The sequence below is a fragment of the Talaromyces amestolkiae genome (genome assembly GCF_001896365.1).
Source record: "Talaromyces amestolkiae strain CIB chromosome Unknown scaffold11.1, whole genome shotgun sequence".
NCBI classification, from domain to species: Eukaryota; Fungi; Ascomycota; class Eurotiomycetes; order Eurotiales; family Trichocomaceae; genus Talaromyces; species Talaromyces amestolkiae.
Genome location: NW_024468047.1, coordinates 890757 through 906026, shown reverse-complemented (window position 1 = coordinate 906026; position 15270 = coordinate 890757). Strand labels below are relative to the sequence as shown.

General features: G+C 48.4%; 5 protein-coding genes across 5 annotated transcripts; 1 reads left to right on the top strand and 4 right to left on the bottom strand.

Moving 5' to 3' along the window:
- Nucleotides 1-270: 270 nt before the first annotated feature.
- BHQ10_006254 (uncharacterized protein) lies at nucleotides 271-1500 on the bottom strand (the record flags this gene model as incomplete). Its single annotated transcript, XM_040878820.1, has 1 exon — nucleotides 271-1500. The coding sequence occupies one exon, from the start codon at nucleotides 1498-1500 to the stop codon at nucleotides 271-273; it is 1230 nt and encodes a 409-aa protein (XP_040734758.1).
- A 1180-nt stretch (nucleotides 1501-2680) lies between these two features.
- BHQ10_006253 (uncharacterized protein) lies at nucleotides 2681-4552 on the bottom strand (the record flags this gene model as incomplete). Its single annotated transcript, XM_040878819.1, has 2 exons — nucleotides 2681-4431; nucleotides 4486-4552. 2 exons carry the CDS (start codon nucleotides 4550-4552, stop codon nucleotides 2681-2683), a joined length of 1818 nt encoding a protein of 605 aa, XP_040734757.1.
- A 525-nt stretch (nucleotides 4553-5077) lies between these two features.
- BHQ10_006252 (uncharacterized protein) lies at nucleotides 5078-6418 on the bottom strand (the record flags this gene model as incomplete). The annotated part of the gene is made up of 1 exon (XM_040878818.1): nucleotides 5078-6418. The coding sequence occupies one exon, from the start codon at nucleotides 6416-6418 to the stop codon at nucleotides 5078-5080; it is 1341 nt and encodes a 446-aa protein (XP_040734756.1).
- Nucleotides 6419-9654: 3236 nt separating this feature from the next.
- Nucleotides 9655-13181, top strand: BHQ10_006251 (uncharacterized protein; the record flags this gene model as incomplete). The annotated part of the gene is made up of 4 exons (XM_040878817.1): nucleotides 9655-9981; nucleotides 10030-10380; nucleotides 10427-12762; nucleotides 12812-13181. 4 exons carry the CDS (start codon nucleotides 9655-9657, stop codon nucleotides 13179-13181), a joined length of 3384 nt encoding a protein of 1127 aa, XP_040734755.1.
- A 240-nt stretch (nucleotides 13182-13421) lies between these two features.
- Nucleotides 13422-15263, bottom strand: BHQ10_006250 (uncharacterized protein; the record flags this gene model as incomplete). Its single annotated transcript, XM_040878816.1, has 1 exon — nucleotides 13422-15263. One exon carries the CDS (start codon nucleotides 15261-15263, stop codon nucleotides 13422-13424), a length of 1842 nt encoding a protein of 613 aa, XP_040734754.1.
- Nucleotides 15264-15270: the final 7 nt, after the last annotated feature.

Below are 15270 nucleotides of genomic sequence, written 5' to 3'. Positions count from 1 at the left end.
TAACCTGGATTCATGTCCTGATCACGGAATACTCAGGAAGCGAAAGGTCTGCCTTCAATTGGCTCATGCAAGAAAAACAAGGTATGCCTTGATTCATTTACCATTGAGACAGGTCTCGCCCATGTCCATCGCCGTGCATCTTATGGCTCSGTCAGCTTGAGCCAGCTATTATCGATAGCATACCAAGGTAATATATTGTTGGATAATACAGTCGTCAAGTAGACTCATCAATCGTATTCTCATTCTCATTCCATCCGCATCTCTATCTGATCAAGAGTTCTTTCCCTCTGTCCTATCCTCACTCTGATTATTCCCATTCGTTGGTGTCGCCGCTCCACCTTGCTCCAATTCATTGCTCGCTTCCTTGTCAGTCGAAAACGTTGTGTTTTCTGACTGCTGCTGGTCATTTGCACCAGCCAACTCTCCATTCAAAGAGCTAAGACCTCCTTCAATATCACGTACCAATCGCACGAATTCCTCCGGCACCAGCCCGGATTCACCCGTCTTTGGATCCTCTGCAACGAGCCAACCCTGACCATGTCTATAAGATACCAGAATCACCTGCCCTTCTTTCAAGGGGAGTTCATTCTCATGCTCGCGCGTAAAATCAAACAGCGCAACCGCTTTGCCATGCATCTCCTCGTCTGGCGACCCAATAGAAAAGTGATAATCGCGCGAGTATCGGTCAGAATAGTCGTCTTCGTATACGTAGTCTCCTCCATGTGCTGACTCCTGTGTGTTTGCTGCATCTCCGGCGCCTTCGCTCCCGCCATAGGCATACTGAGAATATCCGCTTTCGCCGGCTGGGTATGTAATGTATTCGCCGCCAGGTCCATCATTTGCGTCCTGATCGCCTTGAACGTAATACGTCTCACTTCCGTCTCCATTGACAGCCACCAGGGTGCCACGGTCAACCGGATTATTCGTGCCGCCACGCCCACTATCGCCAAAGACCCTTCCTGTATCTCCAAATATTTGCATGGATTTGTGCTTGCGATAACGTGATGTTATGATAGGACTGTGCAGATCTTCATCTTCACTATACGGCGGTCCATCACCGAACGATACGGCCGGCAGCTGTTGTCCAAATGACTCGGATGTCCCGCTATTCGACGACCATGAATGGCGTGAGGGTTCCCACGACGCGATCTGCGGATCAGATAAGCGCCTGCTCTCACTCGCCGGGGTAGACGCTCGCGACGGAACTGGCAGCGGACCGTAGTGTAGCGGATGTATGGGCGCATACGCAAAGTCGCGCACTAAGGCATATGGCAAGCTAGAATGGAAAAGTGGAAAGACATGCGAAACGGGTCGCGACCGATGCTGAGATGTTTGTGAGACAGTAGAGTATACTGATAGACGCTCCCTAGCACTAGAAGATATGCGTCGCATCGGCGGGAGKCTAGAAGGCGTGTCTGTAGCGATGGGAGGAAGCGCGGGGTTCACGGCACGAGTGGCGGCAGCGTTGGGCTGGGGCGAGGTTGTCGTTGTTGTTGCCATGATGTGACTCTGTTTGCGAATCGAGGTCGCAAGATATATCTGAAAGAAGAAAAGTAGACGGCGACGCTAATACGGATCCTCCACTTCTACCAAGAATTGCATATCGAAAAGTCAACAAACCGTCAACATGCAGTGGATAATTAGTCGCAATTAAGCGCTCTCGACGATGTTCTGCCCTGCTCGTCTTGTGTTGTTGCGCAAGGATACCAAATCCCGGACTCGACGCTCTTTCGAGTTCCCACCTTTATCCAAGTTGATTAGACACAGTATGATGTGCTGCACAGATGTGATGTACACGGAGAAACCACAGGCTGACACGACCAGCGCAGTCGCAGCCTTGCGAGCGAGAAACACAAACAGCGCACTCTCTGTCTCTGCAGAGCGGTAATCAAATCAAATGAACAAGCAAAGACAAGATTAAAACACAGAACCAATAGGTATGCAACGAAGAAGAAAATTGAAACAGTATACTGGATATGTGTCCAGGAGAGAAGCAGACACAAGACAAGGAGCGTAGTGAGTAATATGCTGATAATTGGATTATTATTGTGCCGCCAGAAGGATTGTCAAATGGCAACGGGGTCGGTTTGGATTTAGTGCATAAGATTGGACTGCTAATTATAGCAAAGCGGTCTGTTGCACTAGAGGAGGGGGTTTGCCAGGCTGTTTTGTACACAATAGATATAAGTATAGGCTGAAGAAATGTTGGCAGAGAGGAAACAAGGCGAGGATAGAAAGAGGAAGAGAATATTATTGTAGCACAGTGTTCGCAGAGGTTGAGGCAAGAGAAAGAAGACGGGATTGACTGTTCGCGATCGGAAAGAGAGGGCTGCCATTGGACGCGCGGGGGGAAAGAGGCTACCGGGAGACGGCCAATCAGACTGCATACTTTGATATGTTTCGAGTTGTAGTACGAGTCTACCTATGGCTATTCTTGGTCTACACTTACTACGTAGTATTCCTTTTGTGTTTTGGAGATTTGTGACAAACATCAGATCATGCCGATTCACCTGATTTATATACTACCTAGTATACTATGTATAATCAACAAGCGCCAAGCGTACCAATCCAACTCGCTGCTGAGGATATCTGATCTCATCACGTGATCTGCAGGCTAATTTGGCGTGTTTCAGGCATGCATGCACTGCATTGTTAGCCGCGGTAAGGCAGTCCTTACTCCTTACTGGTTCGCGAGATCTATCTCAGGGTCTGGAATCTTCAACCGCTCTTTCTGCCCACGCAGCCATTCGATCGCTTGTGCCTTCGTCTCGTTTCTGTCGCCATAGTCGGCCTCATGGTCGAACTGCCATTCCAGCAGTGCTTTCATGACGCCGTTCATGAATGCACCGCTTTTTCGCAGCCGGAAGATTGTTTTGATATCGCTTCCGTTCAGGATTTGAGGCATCGAGTGTACGTCTTGCAGTCTTTGCTCGAGGACAAATTGCAAGAAAATCGAATAGCGATTCAAGAAGTCTTCTGTTCTCGACTTGGCTGAAAGGATATCCGTCAAGAGGGTGAATAGGACTTGGAGTCTCCAGGTCTTACCCCACGACCGTATGGGTTTTCCAACTGTGCTTCGTCTTAGACTCTCTTTGTTGTTGCAATCAACGACAAGGTCGATAGTCGATCGGATTTCCTTCATATTGTTCAAAGAGCCTTCTAGTAATTTTGTCATTTCGTTTGTAGATCTGATTGCCTTGATTGCCGGCTTGACGACTGGAAAGGGGGGAGTATCTTGTGGCTGACAGAGCAGCGCAAGCGGACACCATAAGGCCACCTGCCAGACCAGTTCAATATCTTGTGACTGCGCCAGTTCGATGGCCACGATATTCTCGTTGTCCGTCGACAACAGTTGTGATACAGTCTTGCAAGCATCCGGCCACGCTAGTGGCCACACATACTCATCCTTATCTGCTGCCCACTGCTCTGCTTCAGATGCCTCACTCTCCTTCAACCTATCCAAAGCACCCTTCTGCTGCTCCCCCAAAAATACAGGCTGATAAAGTCTCAATCTGTGAATCCAAAACAACGCAGTAACCGGATCCGGCCCAGTAACCATCTTCTTCAACTCCAATCCAATCCGCTCCGGACTGATTCTCGTACTTATCAAGCCTTGAATCTCCGGATCTTTTATCGCCTGCTGCGTATTACCCTCATCAATCGTAAAGCCAAGCGTACTCGCAAGTCGCGCAAACCTCAAAATCCGCAACGGATCATCCGTAAACGTAACGTGCGCATCAAGCGGCGTCCTCAGCACTCTCGCCTCCAGATCTTGCAGTCCTTTCTGCGTATGATCCTCAACTTGTTGGTAGTCAAGATCATAAAAAATCGCATTCACCGTCGCATCCCTCCGATACGCATCCTCTTCCGCCAACGACCCAAACTCTCTCCCCACCACCTGCTTCGGATGTCCATCTGGCTGAAGATCCTTCTCCGTCCTCAAATTCACAAAATCAATATCCAGACCAAAAATCTTGGCACTCGTTGTCTGTAGATGTTTGCCCTTTTTCGGATTTCGGTCGATTTCATAGAATCCTCTGATCTCAGCTGGGATGCCGGATTTGGTGGCTTGGATTCTGTAGATGTCGCCTTTCGTCTTTGGCTTGTTTTCGTCATCATTATCTGATGTCGATGCCGATAATTCGGCTGGGGGTGGTTCAGATGAAAGAAATTCTCTTAAATGATTCGCAAACTCAGGCCCGGTCATGATACTCATGGCCACGTCAATGTCGCAACTTTGCTTTCCAAGGAGTTTGTCGCGTACCCAGCCGCCGACGAACCACATGGCGCCTGCATCTTGATGGCTGCCTGGAGTCGATGCGAAATGATCGCGACAGTCGAGGAGGAGAGTTCGCAAGAGTTGTTCTGCGGGTAAGAGGTCAATCTGAGTTGTGCTTGGTGTTGTCGTTTTGACATTGTGTTGATTTATATCTGGAATGTTGTAAGCCTTGACTTAGTGATCAACAACTTTGATAGAAGTAATACCTTGATCAGCTAACTTGACCTTTTTATTCGGTGGCTCGGGAGTATTGATCTCCTTTTTTGTATCCATGATAATGCAGTGTCAATAATCAGATCTCTTTATATAGACGGTCCGATGCGCGTCCAATTCATTCACGTATTGACGATCTGCCCGCCCCTCTATAACTCGAAAGAAAAAATATGATGCGGCAAGGTTGGCTGTGGAGTCATTAATCCAATTGACTCAACTCAAGGGATGGTCATAAAGAACCGAACCATTGTATAACGTTGAGATGAGATTATGCAACGAAGGAAATAGTGGAAAGTGGAGGTTGAAAAGAACTAAAAAACTGTGTTCATCGCAGATCAACGACGTAAGCATGCAGGCTACCCACGACGCATTATGTATTGCCCAGTACGAAACAAATAATATACACTCATAATGATTCAGATGAATTTCTATTAATGCAACTATATGGGTATAAAAAGCAAGAAAATCAGACTCCGTTAATGCAAGTAGGCCATCCCCCATCCAGCTCAGCAAAAAGCCCTCAGAGAATGAATGAAGAAAAATAGAAAAAATAAGGTAGTTGAAACCCAAGCAAGAAGTTACTTTTCAAGAATTGAAACCATCGTCGTCGTCGTCGTCGTCGTCCAAAGCAAGAATCCTCCGTCGAGCCAATGACCCTGTGGAACGAGCTTGTGGTTGAGAAGGAATGGTCGATGTGACTGTTACGGTCACTGTCTCGACGATACACTCACCGCCGTTTCCAAGGTCAACTGAATGAGTCGGGTTTGTAGGTGATACAGAAGCTACGATGGTAGCAGCAGGAGCACCAGAGCCGACGGTCGCAGCAGCGGTCGCAGCGACACCAGCAGGCATAGTACCAGCAACGGTATGAGTACTCAGGGCCAATGTAGCTAGTACCGAAGGAACAGCAGATGCACCCTGGGCAGCAGCGACAGGAGAACTGACCCCCTTGGCGAGAAGCGAAACAGCAACACTATAAGAGATAGAAGCAGTAATATTGACTGGCGCGGTAGCGGTCACCTTCGGCACAGTCGGTGCAGCAGAGAGACTCTCGAATACAGACTGTATAGCAGCCTCGCCGTAATTTGTGATTGACACGAAAGACACGCTTTTACTACCGCTATCAGACACGACTGCGCCTGTATCTCCGACCGTCTTAGCGTCGGCAATCGTCACATCTATACATGTCGTATAGAGTTCGGGCAGAGTGACAGTGCCGCTGCCATCCATTGTGGACCAATCCCAAACCCAGTACAGAGTATAGTCCTTCCCGACATCCAAGTCATTTGGTAACAGAACGTCAGTCTGACACCACAGATTTGCTCCTTGAAAAGAACCAGTCTCTGCTACGCGATGAAACTGCGTTTGTCGCTCCTCGGATATGTAGCCGATGTTTATCTGGTAGCATTGTCCATCATCAAAGTATTGACTCGTCAGTAGGCGGCCTCGTCCGTCACCTCCTTTACCATCGAGCGTCCATTGACCGTGGATACCGAGCAGAGTGTCGTCCTCTTTGGGCTGAGAAGTGCCATATACATATACGACACCACTGTTTACGGGTTTCCCGGGCTTGGTCCACGGTGTGGTAACATGTCCATTCTCCTGATACCGTAAAGCCATGTTTGCGCCTGGATATGCCTCTAGTTTTGGAAGACTGCTGTCGGTGTAGTTGGAAGTTTGCTGTGACGGTCTGCATATGCGCATGCTGTCGTTGAGTTGGCTCGCTTGGTTTTCAGGTAGTTGCCACTGCATGTTCGTGTCGTCAAATCCTGGGGCAGTGCGTAAGATCATGCCTCGTGGATAACCAGTAATGCCTGTGAAGCTGCCGTTGGGAGAGAGAAGAGATAAAGCTTCGACCCAGCTGTGTGCGTGAGCTAGGGAAGCGAGAGTCATGACCAGCACGAGGGAGGATTTGATGACCTGCATCTCGTTTCGTGTAGGTGCGTCGTCAAAGCGAATGTTCGATAAAGAATGAGTGTAGATATCTAACCAGCAGATATCTCGATGTGTAGTCACAAGGAAGGAGAGAAAGACTGCAGAAGAAAGAATGCAAGATGCAAGAGCCTAAGAATATAAAGGAAGACTAATGCAGGCGTGGAAAAGTAGGCGATTTGCAGAAATTTCTACCCGACGACGTGCGCAAGGAAGGAAAGCGTAGTCAGAAATTTCCCAGTCACAGATCTTGGCGGGTCATGGCGCCCTATTGTGAGTAGTATTGTCGAGACATGTGAATAGAGCGAATAGGGCGTTGATATGATACATTCAACATGACTATTATTCTTGTCATTATTGTAGGGTGTCGCCTGAAATTCTGAATAGCCTGATTGACGCGGCCTGGCCTGGACCTTGGCCTGAAAGTTGCATGTCCAATCTCCGTTCTTGAGATGATTGGACATGGCACAGGCGCCAGGAATATGGAGGCCTTCATTTGAAGAGAAGTAGAAAGCTTAGCCCTTGGCTTTGGTGAAACGACATCCTATCAGTCCAAAGTAGAAAGGTGGAGTGGAGATAAAACGTGGAATGCAGGGTAGGCAATTCAAACAATCTGATAACCGATTGACGCTAGTAGCCGCTCGTTTCACATCTGGCACAGGCCATGTTTCGCTCTACGGCGACAGGGACATGGGTATATAGACCTTGATTTGTCCTTGGCTTGGTTCAAGTTGGTTGAATCATTTTCCATTCTTATTGATGGAGTAATTCTTCGTGCCGACGTTCTTCGCAAATACTGTTCCTACAACATACCTTTCCCCAAAAAGAGTCACTTTGGCAGTCACGATTAATTCACTCTGCTAGCAAGCAAGATCAATGACTCTTCGTGGTACTGTGTCAATTTTTGACAACGGAGGCCATTCTACTGTTCTGATTGACTGTGACCTTTCGATTGTGTCAGTCGAAGAATTGCATAATAGAGAGATGGTCTTCTGATTGGCCAGTCGGGGGATTTCAACGCGAGATCATGGATATGCGCTCTCGGCCAATCAAGTACCCGTGTCTATAATAGTCCGACACACTTGTTCTTGGGAGAGTCTTTGCGTTTTGGATTGGGATATCTAGTTTGATGAATCAAGCTTCCCGTATTGAACAAGACTGTAATAGGGGACTATCCGTGTTCGGGATATTGCCTGGTAAAAGACTATTCTTCAGTCTTGGTGACATAAAAGATCACAAATCCCAAGGATCCCAAGCTACGACAGACAAAGAGCACGGTTTGACCAGAAATGGCTACTCTGTCACAAGTCGGCAACAACGAAATGAAAGAGATTGCAAGCTGAAAGTAAAGGCGGGGTCGGCCTTAATAAGTAAATATCACGGTAGTATTTTCTAAGCCCCTCTATCAAGCCTGACTGATAAGCCTTCCCGCGATAAAATCGCAACGTCCTTGATATAGATTTGAAGTATTTTGGTGTAGTAACCGAGCGCGTGTCCGAGTTTTCTAAACATCTTTCAATGCTTCAATCTTTTAGTGTTCTTCCCCGACACACCATCGGACTCTTGGACACAGCTGAACTGCCTGAACAAAGACTCCGAAAAACCCGGGTAATCTTCCACGTGGATGATCTCGTGTTCGCTTGTAGGCAATACACATCTATAATGCGTATCATTAGTCAGAGAGAAAGTGAAAGCGTCAAAACCCGAGTAGGACAATAGAAAGAGCCGTTGAGTCTTTGTTCTGTTTGGTTTGTTTGGTTGTTTGGCTGAATAAGAAGATTCAATCCGTCCTTCCTTGTCAGGCTTAGCGTAGGATCCTTCGACACGCTATCTCCTAAACAGGACTAGACAGCCCGAGAGAAACTCTCTGACCGCTTTCCAATCCGGGCCAGACTGTGGCCAACCCAGAAACCAGATGGCATGGACGTTGCTTGTCTGGTGGTTCGATCGATGTGCATGTTTGGCAAGAACTGGTTCAGAATATCGGTGATATCAGCTGAAGATCAAATGATCCGGCAGTTCAACCTCCGCTGACTAACTCTATCAGCCAAACGTCAGAACTACCATGTAGTAGACTGCCCCCACTGCATACGACTAAGCACTAACGCTTATCGCTGTGATCTGATGCAACTAAAGACATGCCAGTTCCTCATAGGTCAGGGCTTGGGAATAAGCTTATCCTGGCTGTTTTGTTAATGGATGACCGATGTCCGATATCACCAAAATGGATTCCGATTGAGTTAGTCAGTAGAATGCATACCTGTGAGTGATACTCTACTATGTATGAGTCTATCTACTAGATAGTTTGCACACAGACACTACGTAAAAATAGTTTACCAGACGATCGCTGGCTAGCGATCACAATGGCACATCTATCGAGTCACTTCTGGCCAACGCAGATAAGTCCCAAGAAAACACCAGTCAATATACTCGTCTTGCGCATTGGTACTCGATCACCAGGTGATCGAGTTCTTATGATATAAGCATTTATTCAGAGATTCTTTGTCTCGAGCTTTGTGTGAATGGAGTTGAAGCTGGTTCACCCGGAGTCCGACCTAAGCTAAGCCATCCGCGCTTGCCCCGATCAGGAACCAACAAAAAAAGGTTGGCCCCCCCGAAAATAATTAATCCATCCCCAGGCTACCTCTTTTCCTTGTTTTAGCACGCTCACCGTCAACTTGCCCGTTCGATCTGTTGTTGCGTTGTTCGCTTTTTGCTTCAACATCTTCTGAGTCTATACAACGCCGGTGCTTTTCACCAAAGTACCTTACCTGTTGTTGTGAAGGCGTGGGAATTGAAGAAAGAGTGTGAGTACCTTCCATGTTTCGAGGTTCCCCCTTTCTCTGAGCGATGATGTACCGGGGTACCTCCCACCACCATACACACCACCCTGGAAAGAGCATTTTGCATGCCGAACACCTAAGAGAAATTGTGCCAATCTTTTCTGGATTATGTTTTCAAGTCTCGCTACTCAATTCTAGTGGCAATGGCACTTGCCGTTCATTCAATTGACCTCCTGGCTATCATGGCGGTGTACCGAAACTGACGTGCTTCAATCTAGTCATTCACAAATACCCTGGCTTATACACGCAATCCTTTCTCCATGTCGAACCAGTAATTCAAACGTCCGATACAAATTCTTCCTTCGAGCTATCATCCTTCGCACGTCGTTGTGAGCTGACGTTCAAGGGGTAATTCGCCACTTGAACAAAATCCACCCGCGCGCCGCAATGGCTTCTTTCATCCCCCGTCAGTTTCGCGCAAGCTCGCAGGATGAAGCACCTGAACCCAGCTGGTTGAGAAACAAGATTACCGGTACTCTACAATCTGTAGCTCGTCGTGCCTGCGCTCATCCCATCCATACAATTGGTGTCATCGCTCTTCTTGCCAGCACCACCTACGTTGGACTTCTCGAAGGAAGTATCTTTGATTCCAAAAGTGGATCTGGGCAACTAGATCCTGCTTCCTTGTTGCACGGCAGCCGTAACTTGCGTCTTGGAGAACAGACTGCCTGGAGATGGCAGCTGGAGGATAAAGTGGCCTCTGATCCTAGCGAGGTATGTTTATCTATGGTTGTTGGCTTCATGTGCTGACAAGTCGCATAGATTTCCCAGCACTTGGCCCTGACTACCTTTATCTTTTCCGATTCAACTTCGACCAACACTCCCGCCATTGATGACATTATCATCCCAGAAAATGTCTCTGCCATCCACGTTCCGCAAACCCCTAACCTCTTTTCTTCCTTCTTGCGTGACTCCTCCGTCGCTCTCGCGGTTCCATACAACGAACTCCCGGACCTTTTGCGCGCGGTGCAGGAAATCAACGACCCATCAACCGAAGATGATGGACAGGAGGCCCGTAAGTGGATCATGAAGGCTGCTCGAGGAGAGGGATCTCGCCGTGCTCTGAAGCTTTACGTCTCTGACGCTTGGAGCTCTTTGGTCGATTTGATCAAGGTACGTTCATTTCTTCGATTCAAAGAAACGTGCTAACTATATGCAGCATGCCGAAACCATTGACATTGTCATTATGACATTGGGCTACATCTCCATGCATCTTACCTTTGTGTCGCTCTTCCTCTCAATGAGACGACTAGGTTCGCAGTTTTGGCTTGCCTTTTCTGTTCTCCTCTCCAGCGTCTTTGCTTTCTTATTCGGTCTTTTAGTCACCACAAAGATGGGCGTTTCAATCAACATGCTGCTACTTTCCGAAGGTCTCCCGTTTCTAGTTGTTACGGTCGGTTTCGAAAAGCCCACACTCCTCACCAAAGCAGTCTTGTCAGCATCGCTGAAGAACAAGGCTGTTGCCAATGGTAACAGTCGCACTTCCAGGTCTATTCAGGACTCCATTGAGACGGCTATAAAAGAAGAGGGCTTTAATATCGTCCGGGACTACCTTATTGAAATCACTGCCTTGGTAATTGGTGCTGTCTCTGGAGTGCACGGTGGTCTTCGCCAATTCTGCTTCCTTGCCGCCTGGATCTTGTTCTTCGACTGCATTCTATTGTTCACATTCTATACTTCAATCCTCCTTATCAAGCAAGAAGTCAATCGCATCAAGCGTCATGTTTCCATCCGAAAGGCCCTCGAAGAGGACGGTGTTTCTCGCCAAGTTGCTGAAAACGTGGCTGCTAGCAATGACTGGCCCCGGGCGGATTCCAGCAATAGCAAGGACGGCAAGACTGGCACACTTTTTGGCAAGAAAGATCAGGCTGGCAGCGTTTCAAAATTCAAGCTTTTCATGGTTGGAGGTTTTGCATTGGTTAACGTGATCAACCTAGTGTCCATTGGTTTCAGACAACCCGACCAGGAGAACTCTCTTCCCGTTTTGTCGAGATTCTCCAGCGTGCTCGCTTCGGCTCCTATTGACCCCTTCAAGGTCGCGGACAACGGTTTGGATTCTATCTATGTAACTGCCAAGAGCAACAAGATGGAGACCTTGGTTACCGTGCTGCCACCCATCAAATACAAGCTTGAATTCCCCTCAGTTCACTACGCAGATTCTGAGCACGGCGGCAACTTTGATATCGAATACTCCGAACAGATTCTTGACGCCGTTGGTGGAAAGGTCTTGGAAAGTCTTTTGCGAAGCGTCGAGGACCCCGTAATAAGCAAATGGATTATTGCAGCCTTGACTCTTAGTATTGTTCTCAACGGTTACCTGTTCAATGCCGCCAGATGGGGCATCAAAGAACCCGAGACCGAAGCTCCCAAAGTCGCTCCTGTCGTCGAAGCTCCTAAAGTCTTTGTCGAGTATAAGGATGATGGCAAGAAGCGAACAAAGGAAGAAGCTGAGGCTTTGGTGAAGGAGAAGAAGGCTTCATTGTTGAATGATGAAGAACTCATTGAATTGTCATTGCGCGGTAAAGTCCCTGGCTATGCTCTTGAAAAGACCATGACCGACCAGCCTATCATGTCTCGTGAGGACGCTTTTGTCCGAGCTGTCAAAATTCGACGCGCCGTCGTTTCACGCACTCCTGCAACTGCAGCCGTTGCCAGCAATCTGGAAACATCCCTTGTACCATACAAGGACTACAACTATACTCTTGTTCACGGAGCATGCTGTGAAAACGTAATTGGATATCTTCCTCTTCCTCTTGGTGTTGCTGGACCGATGGTTATTGACGGACAAAACTATTTCATTCCTATGGCTACTACTGAAGGTGTCTTGGTTGCTAGTACTAGTCGAGGTGCTAAAGCGATCAATGCCGGTGGTGGTGCGGTTACTGTGGTCCATGGCGATGGCATGACTCGTGGTCCTGGTGTCAGCTTCCCTACACTGGTTCGAGCTGCTGAAGCTAAGACCTGGCTTGACTCCGAAGAGGGAGCAAGCGTTATGAGAACCGCCTTCAACTCAACTAGTCGTTTCGCCCGTCTTCAGCACCTCAAAACAGCTCTGGCCGGTACTAATCTTTACATCCGATTCAAAACCACGACCGGTGACGCCATGGGTATGAACATGATTTCCAAAGGTGTCGAAAAGGCACTTGAAGTGATGGCTACTGAATGTGGATTCGACGATATGAACGTCATTTCCTTGTCTGCCAACTACTGTACCGATAAGAAAGCCGCTGCTATCAACTGGATTGATGGTCGTGGTAAGTCCGTTGTTGCCGAGGCCATCATTCCTGGAGATATTGTCAAGTCCGTTTTGAAGAGCAGCGTCGACGCCATGGTGGAACTCAACATTAGCAAGAACTTGATTGGAAGTGCCATGGCTGGTAGTCTTGGTGGTTTCAACGCTCATGCATCCAATATCGTTACTGCTATCTTCCTGGCCACAGGACAGGATCCTGCCCAGAATGTAGAGAGCAGTAACTGTATCACACTTATGAAGAAGTATGTCCCTCTTTTCTTGAATTATCAAGCATATACTAACTCGTACTAGTCTTGATGGAAACCTCCACATCTCCGTATCCATGCCATCCATCGAAGTCGGCACAATCGGAGGTGGTACTATCCTCGAGGCTCAGTCTGCCATGCTCGAAATGCTCGGTGTCCGAGGACCTCATCCCACCAACCCAGGTGAAAACGCCCGTCAATTGGCTCGCATTGTTGCCGCTGGTGTTCTGGCGGGTGAGCTCAGCTTGTGCGCTGCTCTTGCCGCTGGACATCTTGTCAAAGCACATATGGCACACAATCGCAGCGCAGCACCCAGTGCGGCGCCAACACGCTCTTCAACTCCTGTCTCGGCCGCAGTCGGTGCTGCAGCTGCACGATCTAAAGCAGGGTTGAGTATGACTACGACTGGTAGATAATCTGCCGATGAAGCATGCATATATGATACTCGATCAACGAAGTGAGGTCTTGAAAAATTGAAGCTATTGATTGCCTTCGAAAAAGGACGATCTTCACATAGAATGGCGTTTCTTGTTCATTTGCTTCTTTTGTATGGGTTTTCGCCCAAGTTAATGACAGTCATATTGATACTGATACACCATTATATTATAGAAAATGATTACTCATTTCTGGTCTGATGTTACTGTAGCTGGGTTGGCTTACAATTTAGCCGACAAATTCTCATCCCCAAACACAATCTTTCGATCCCAGACACTTTCCGCCCTCCAATCTTGAGATGCGTCCCGTGTAGTATAAATCCACCTTGACATGACCTCTTTCGCAACCGCATCCCCATCTCTGACCGCATCATGAATCAACAGACACCCACAAACCAACCAATCAATATCCCTCAGATAGTCCCTCCCTCGCCATGCCAATTCCTCTTTATCCTTTGACCGCAAATCTTTCAGTATCTGCCCCGCCGCCGTCCTCAACCTACTCGCTTCTGCCTTCAACCCAGCCGACTCCGCAGCACGAAACGAATTCGCAAGCCACTCCTCGAAGATATCCAGCACTTTTTCTCCGTCTTTCCCTCTCTTCACAACACGCACAAAATCATCAGCCATGATATCCGTCGTCCCCTCCCAGATCGCAAGCACATTACAATCCCTGAACAATCGCGCAATGTTCAGTTCCGGATCCTCGTTCTCGAGATACCCGACCCCTCCCAGGGACTCCATGCACGCCCTGAGACCATTTATTGCACTTAGAGCCGTTTGGKCTTTGGCGATGGGCGTGAGGAGGCGGTAGAGTGCGTTTATGCGGTTTACGTCTTGCGGTAGGATACTCGATGCCGCCGCTGCGGATGTATCTTTTGATCCCTCGGATCGACCGAGCAGCGCAGCAATGAAAAACGATAAATGCATATGAGCTGTATACCTGACATGCTCCTGTGCCAACCCTCTGACGTGCGCTGGAACATCGCAAAGCAGTTTTCCGCCGACGCTCCTGACTCTAGCGAATGCGCGACTGACTGCCAGTCCACGACCCCAGGCGCCCACCGAGGAGATTATATTTTGCATGCGCGTTATGTTTAGGATGTGTGAGATCTCCTTAACGCCCTGACCCTGCTGGCCGATTAGGAAGCCGCGCATACCTTTTATCTCGAGTTCGGCGGTTGGAAGGGCCTTTGTACCGAGTTTGTTTTTGAGGCGTTGAATCTTGATTCCATTGAGCTCTGTTTGTGCGGTGGTATTGTTAACTCTTCGTCGCAATGGTGCGTAGAAAGCGCTGATTTGGTTGTCGCCTGTCTTGGCGAGGAGGATGGTCATGTTTGCGTCTGTTGCGGAAGAGAACCATTTGAATCCATCGATGCGCCAGGGGCCGAGGGGTTGGCCGTCTGCATCTAAGCCGCTATCACGGGCTTGTTCAGAGGATAATCGAATAGCGATGGTCTCTGTACCGCGAACATCGCTTCCTCCTTTCCGCTCAGTCATCCACTGCCCACTCGTCCACGCGTACCCATTCTCGCGACTGATCAGTCTCTCTCGCGCGCGTTTGAACACCTCATTCGTCTCAGAGTTGTCATTAAGATGCTTGCCCAACAACTTCGCAGCCCCATCAGTCATCGCACTGGGACAAGTCACAATCCCTGAACTTCCGCTCCAGATATGGTACTTGACAAACTGACTAATTCTCGGATTCCATCCTTCGTTACCGTCCCTCTCATATGCAAGCGCAACAATACCCTCCTGGATACCGATCTCTTGTAATCGTCTCCATCCCTCGCTTGTAACTAAGGGATCATCTCTATTCTCCTCCCCGAACGAAGTCAACGGTTTCAGGTAAGGGAGATTTTTTTCTGCGTCAGCGACGTAGCCCAAGACATGTTTGGAGAGGACTAGTCGCGAAAACCGCAAAAGATCATCTGATATTGAGGAGGGTGTTGGCGTGGGGAGATGAAAGTTGATGATTCGGCTGAGAGCGCGATCTTCGAGGTACTGCGGCGGTATTGAGGGATGGGCTTGGAAGAAGCCTTTTGTTGCGCTTGATGGTTCCATGTTTGCA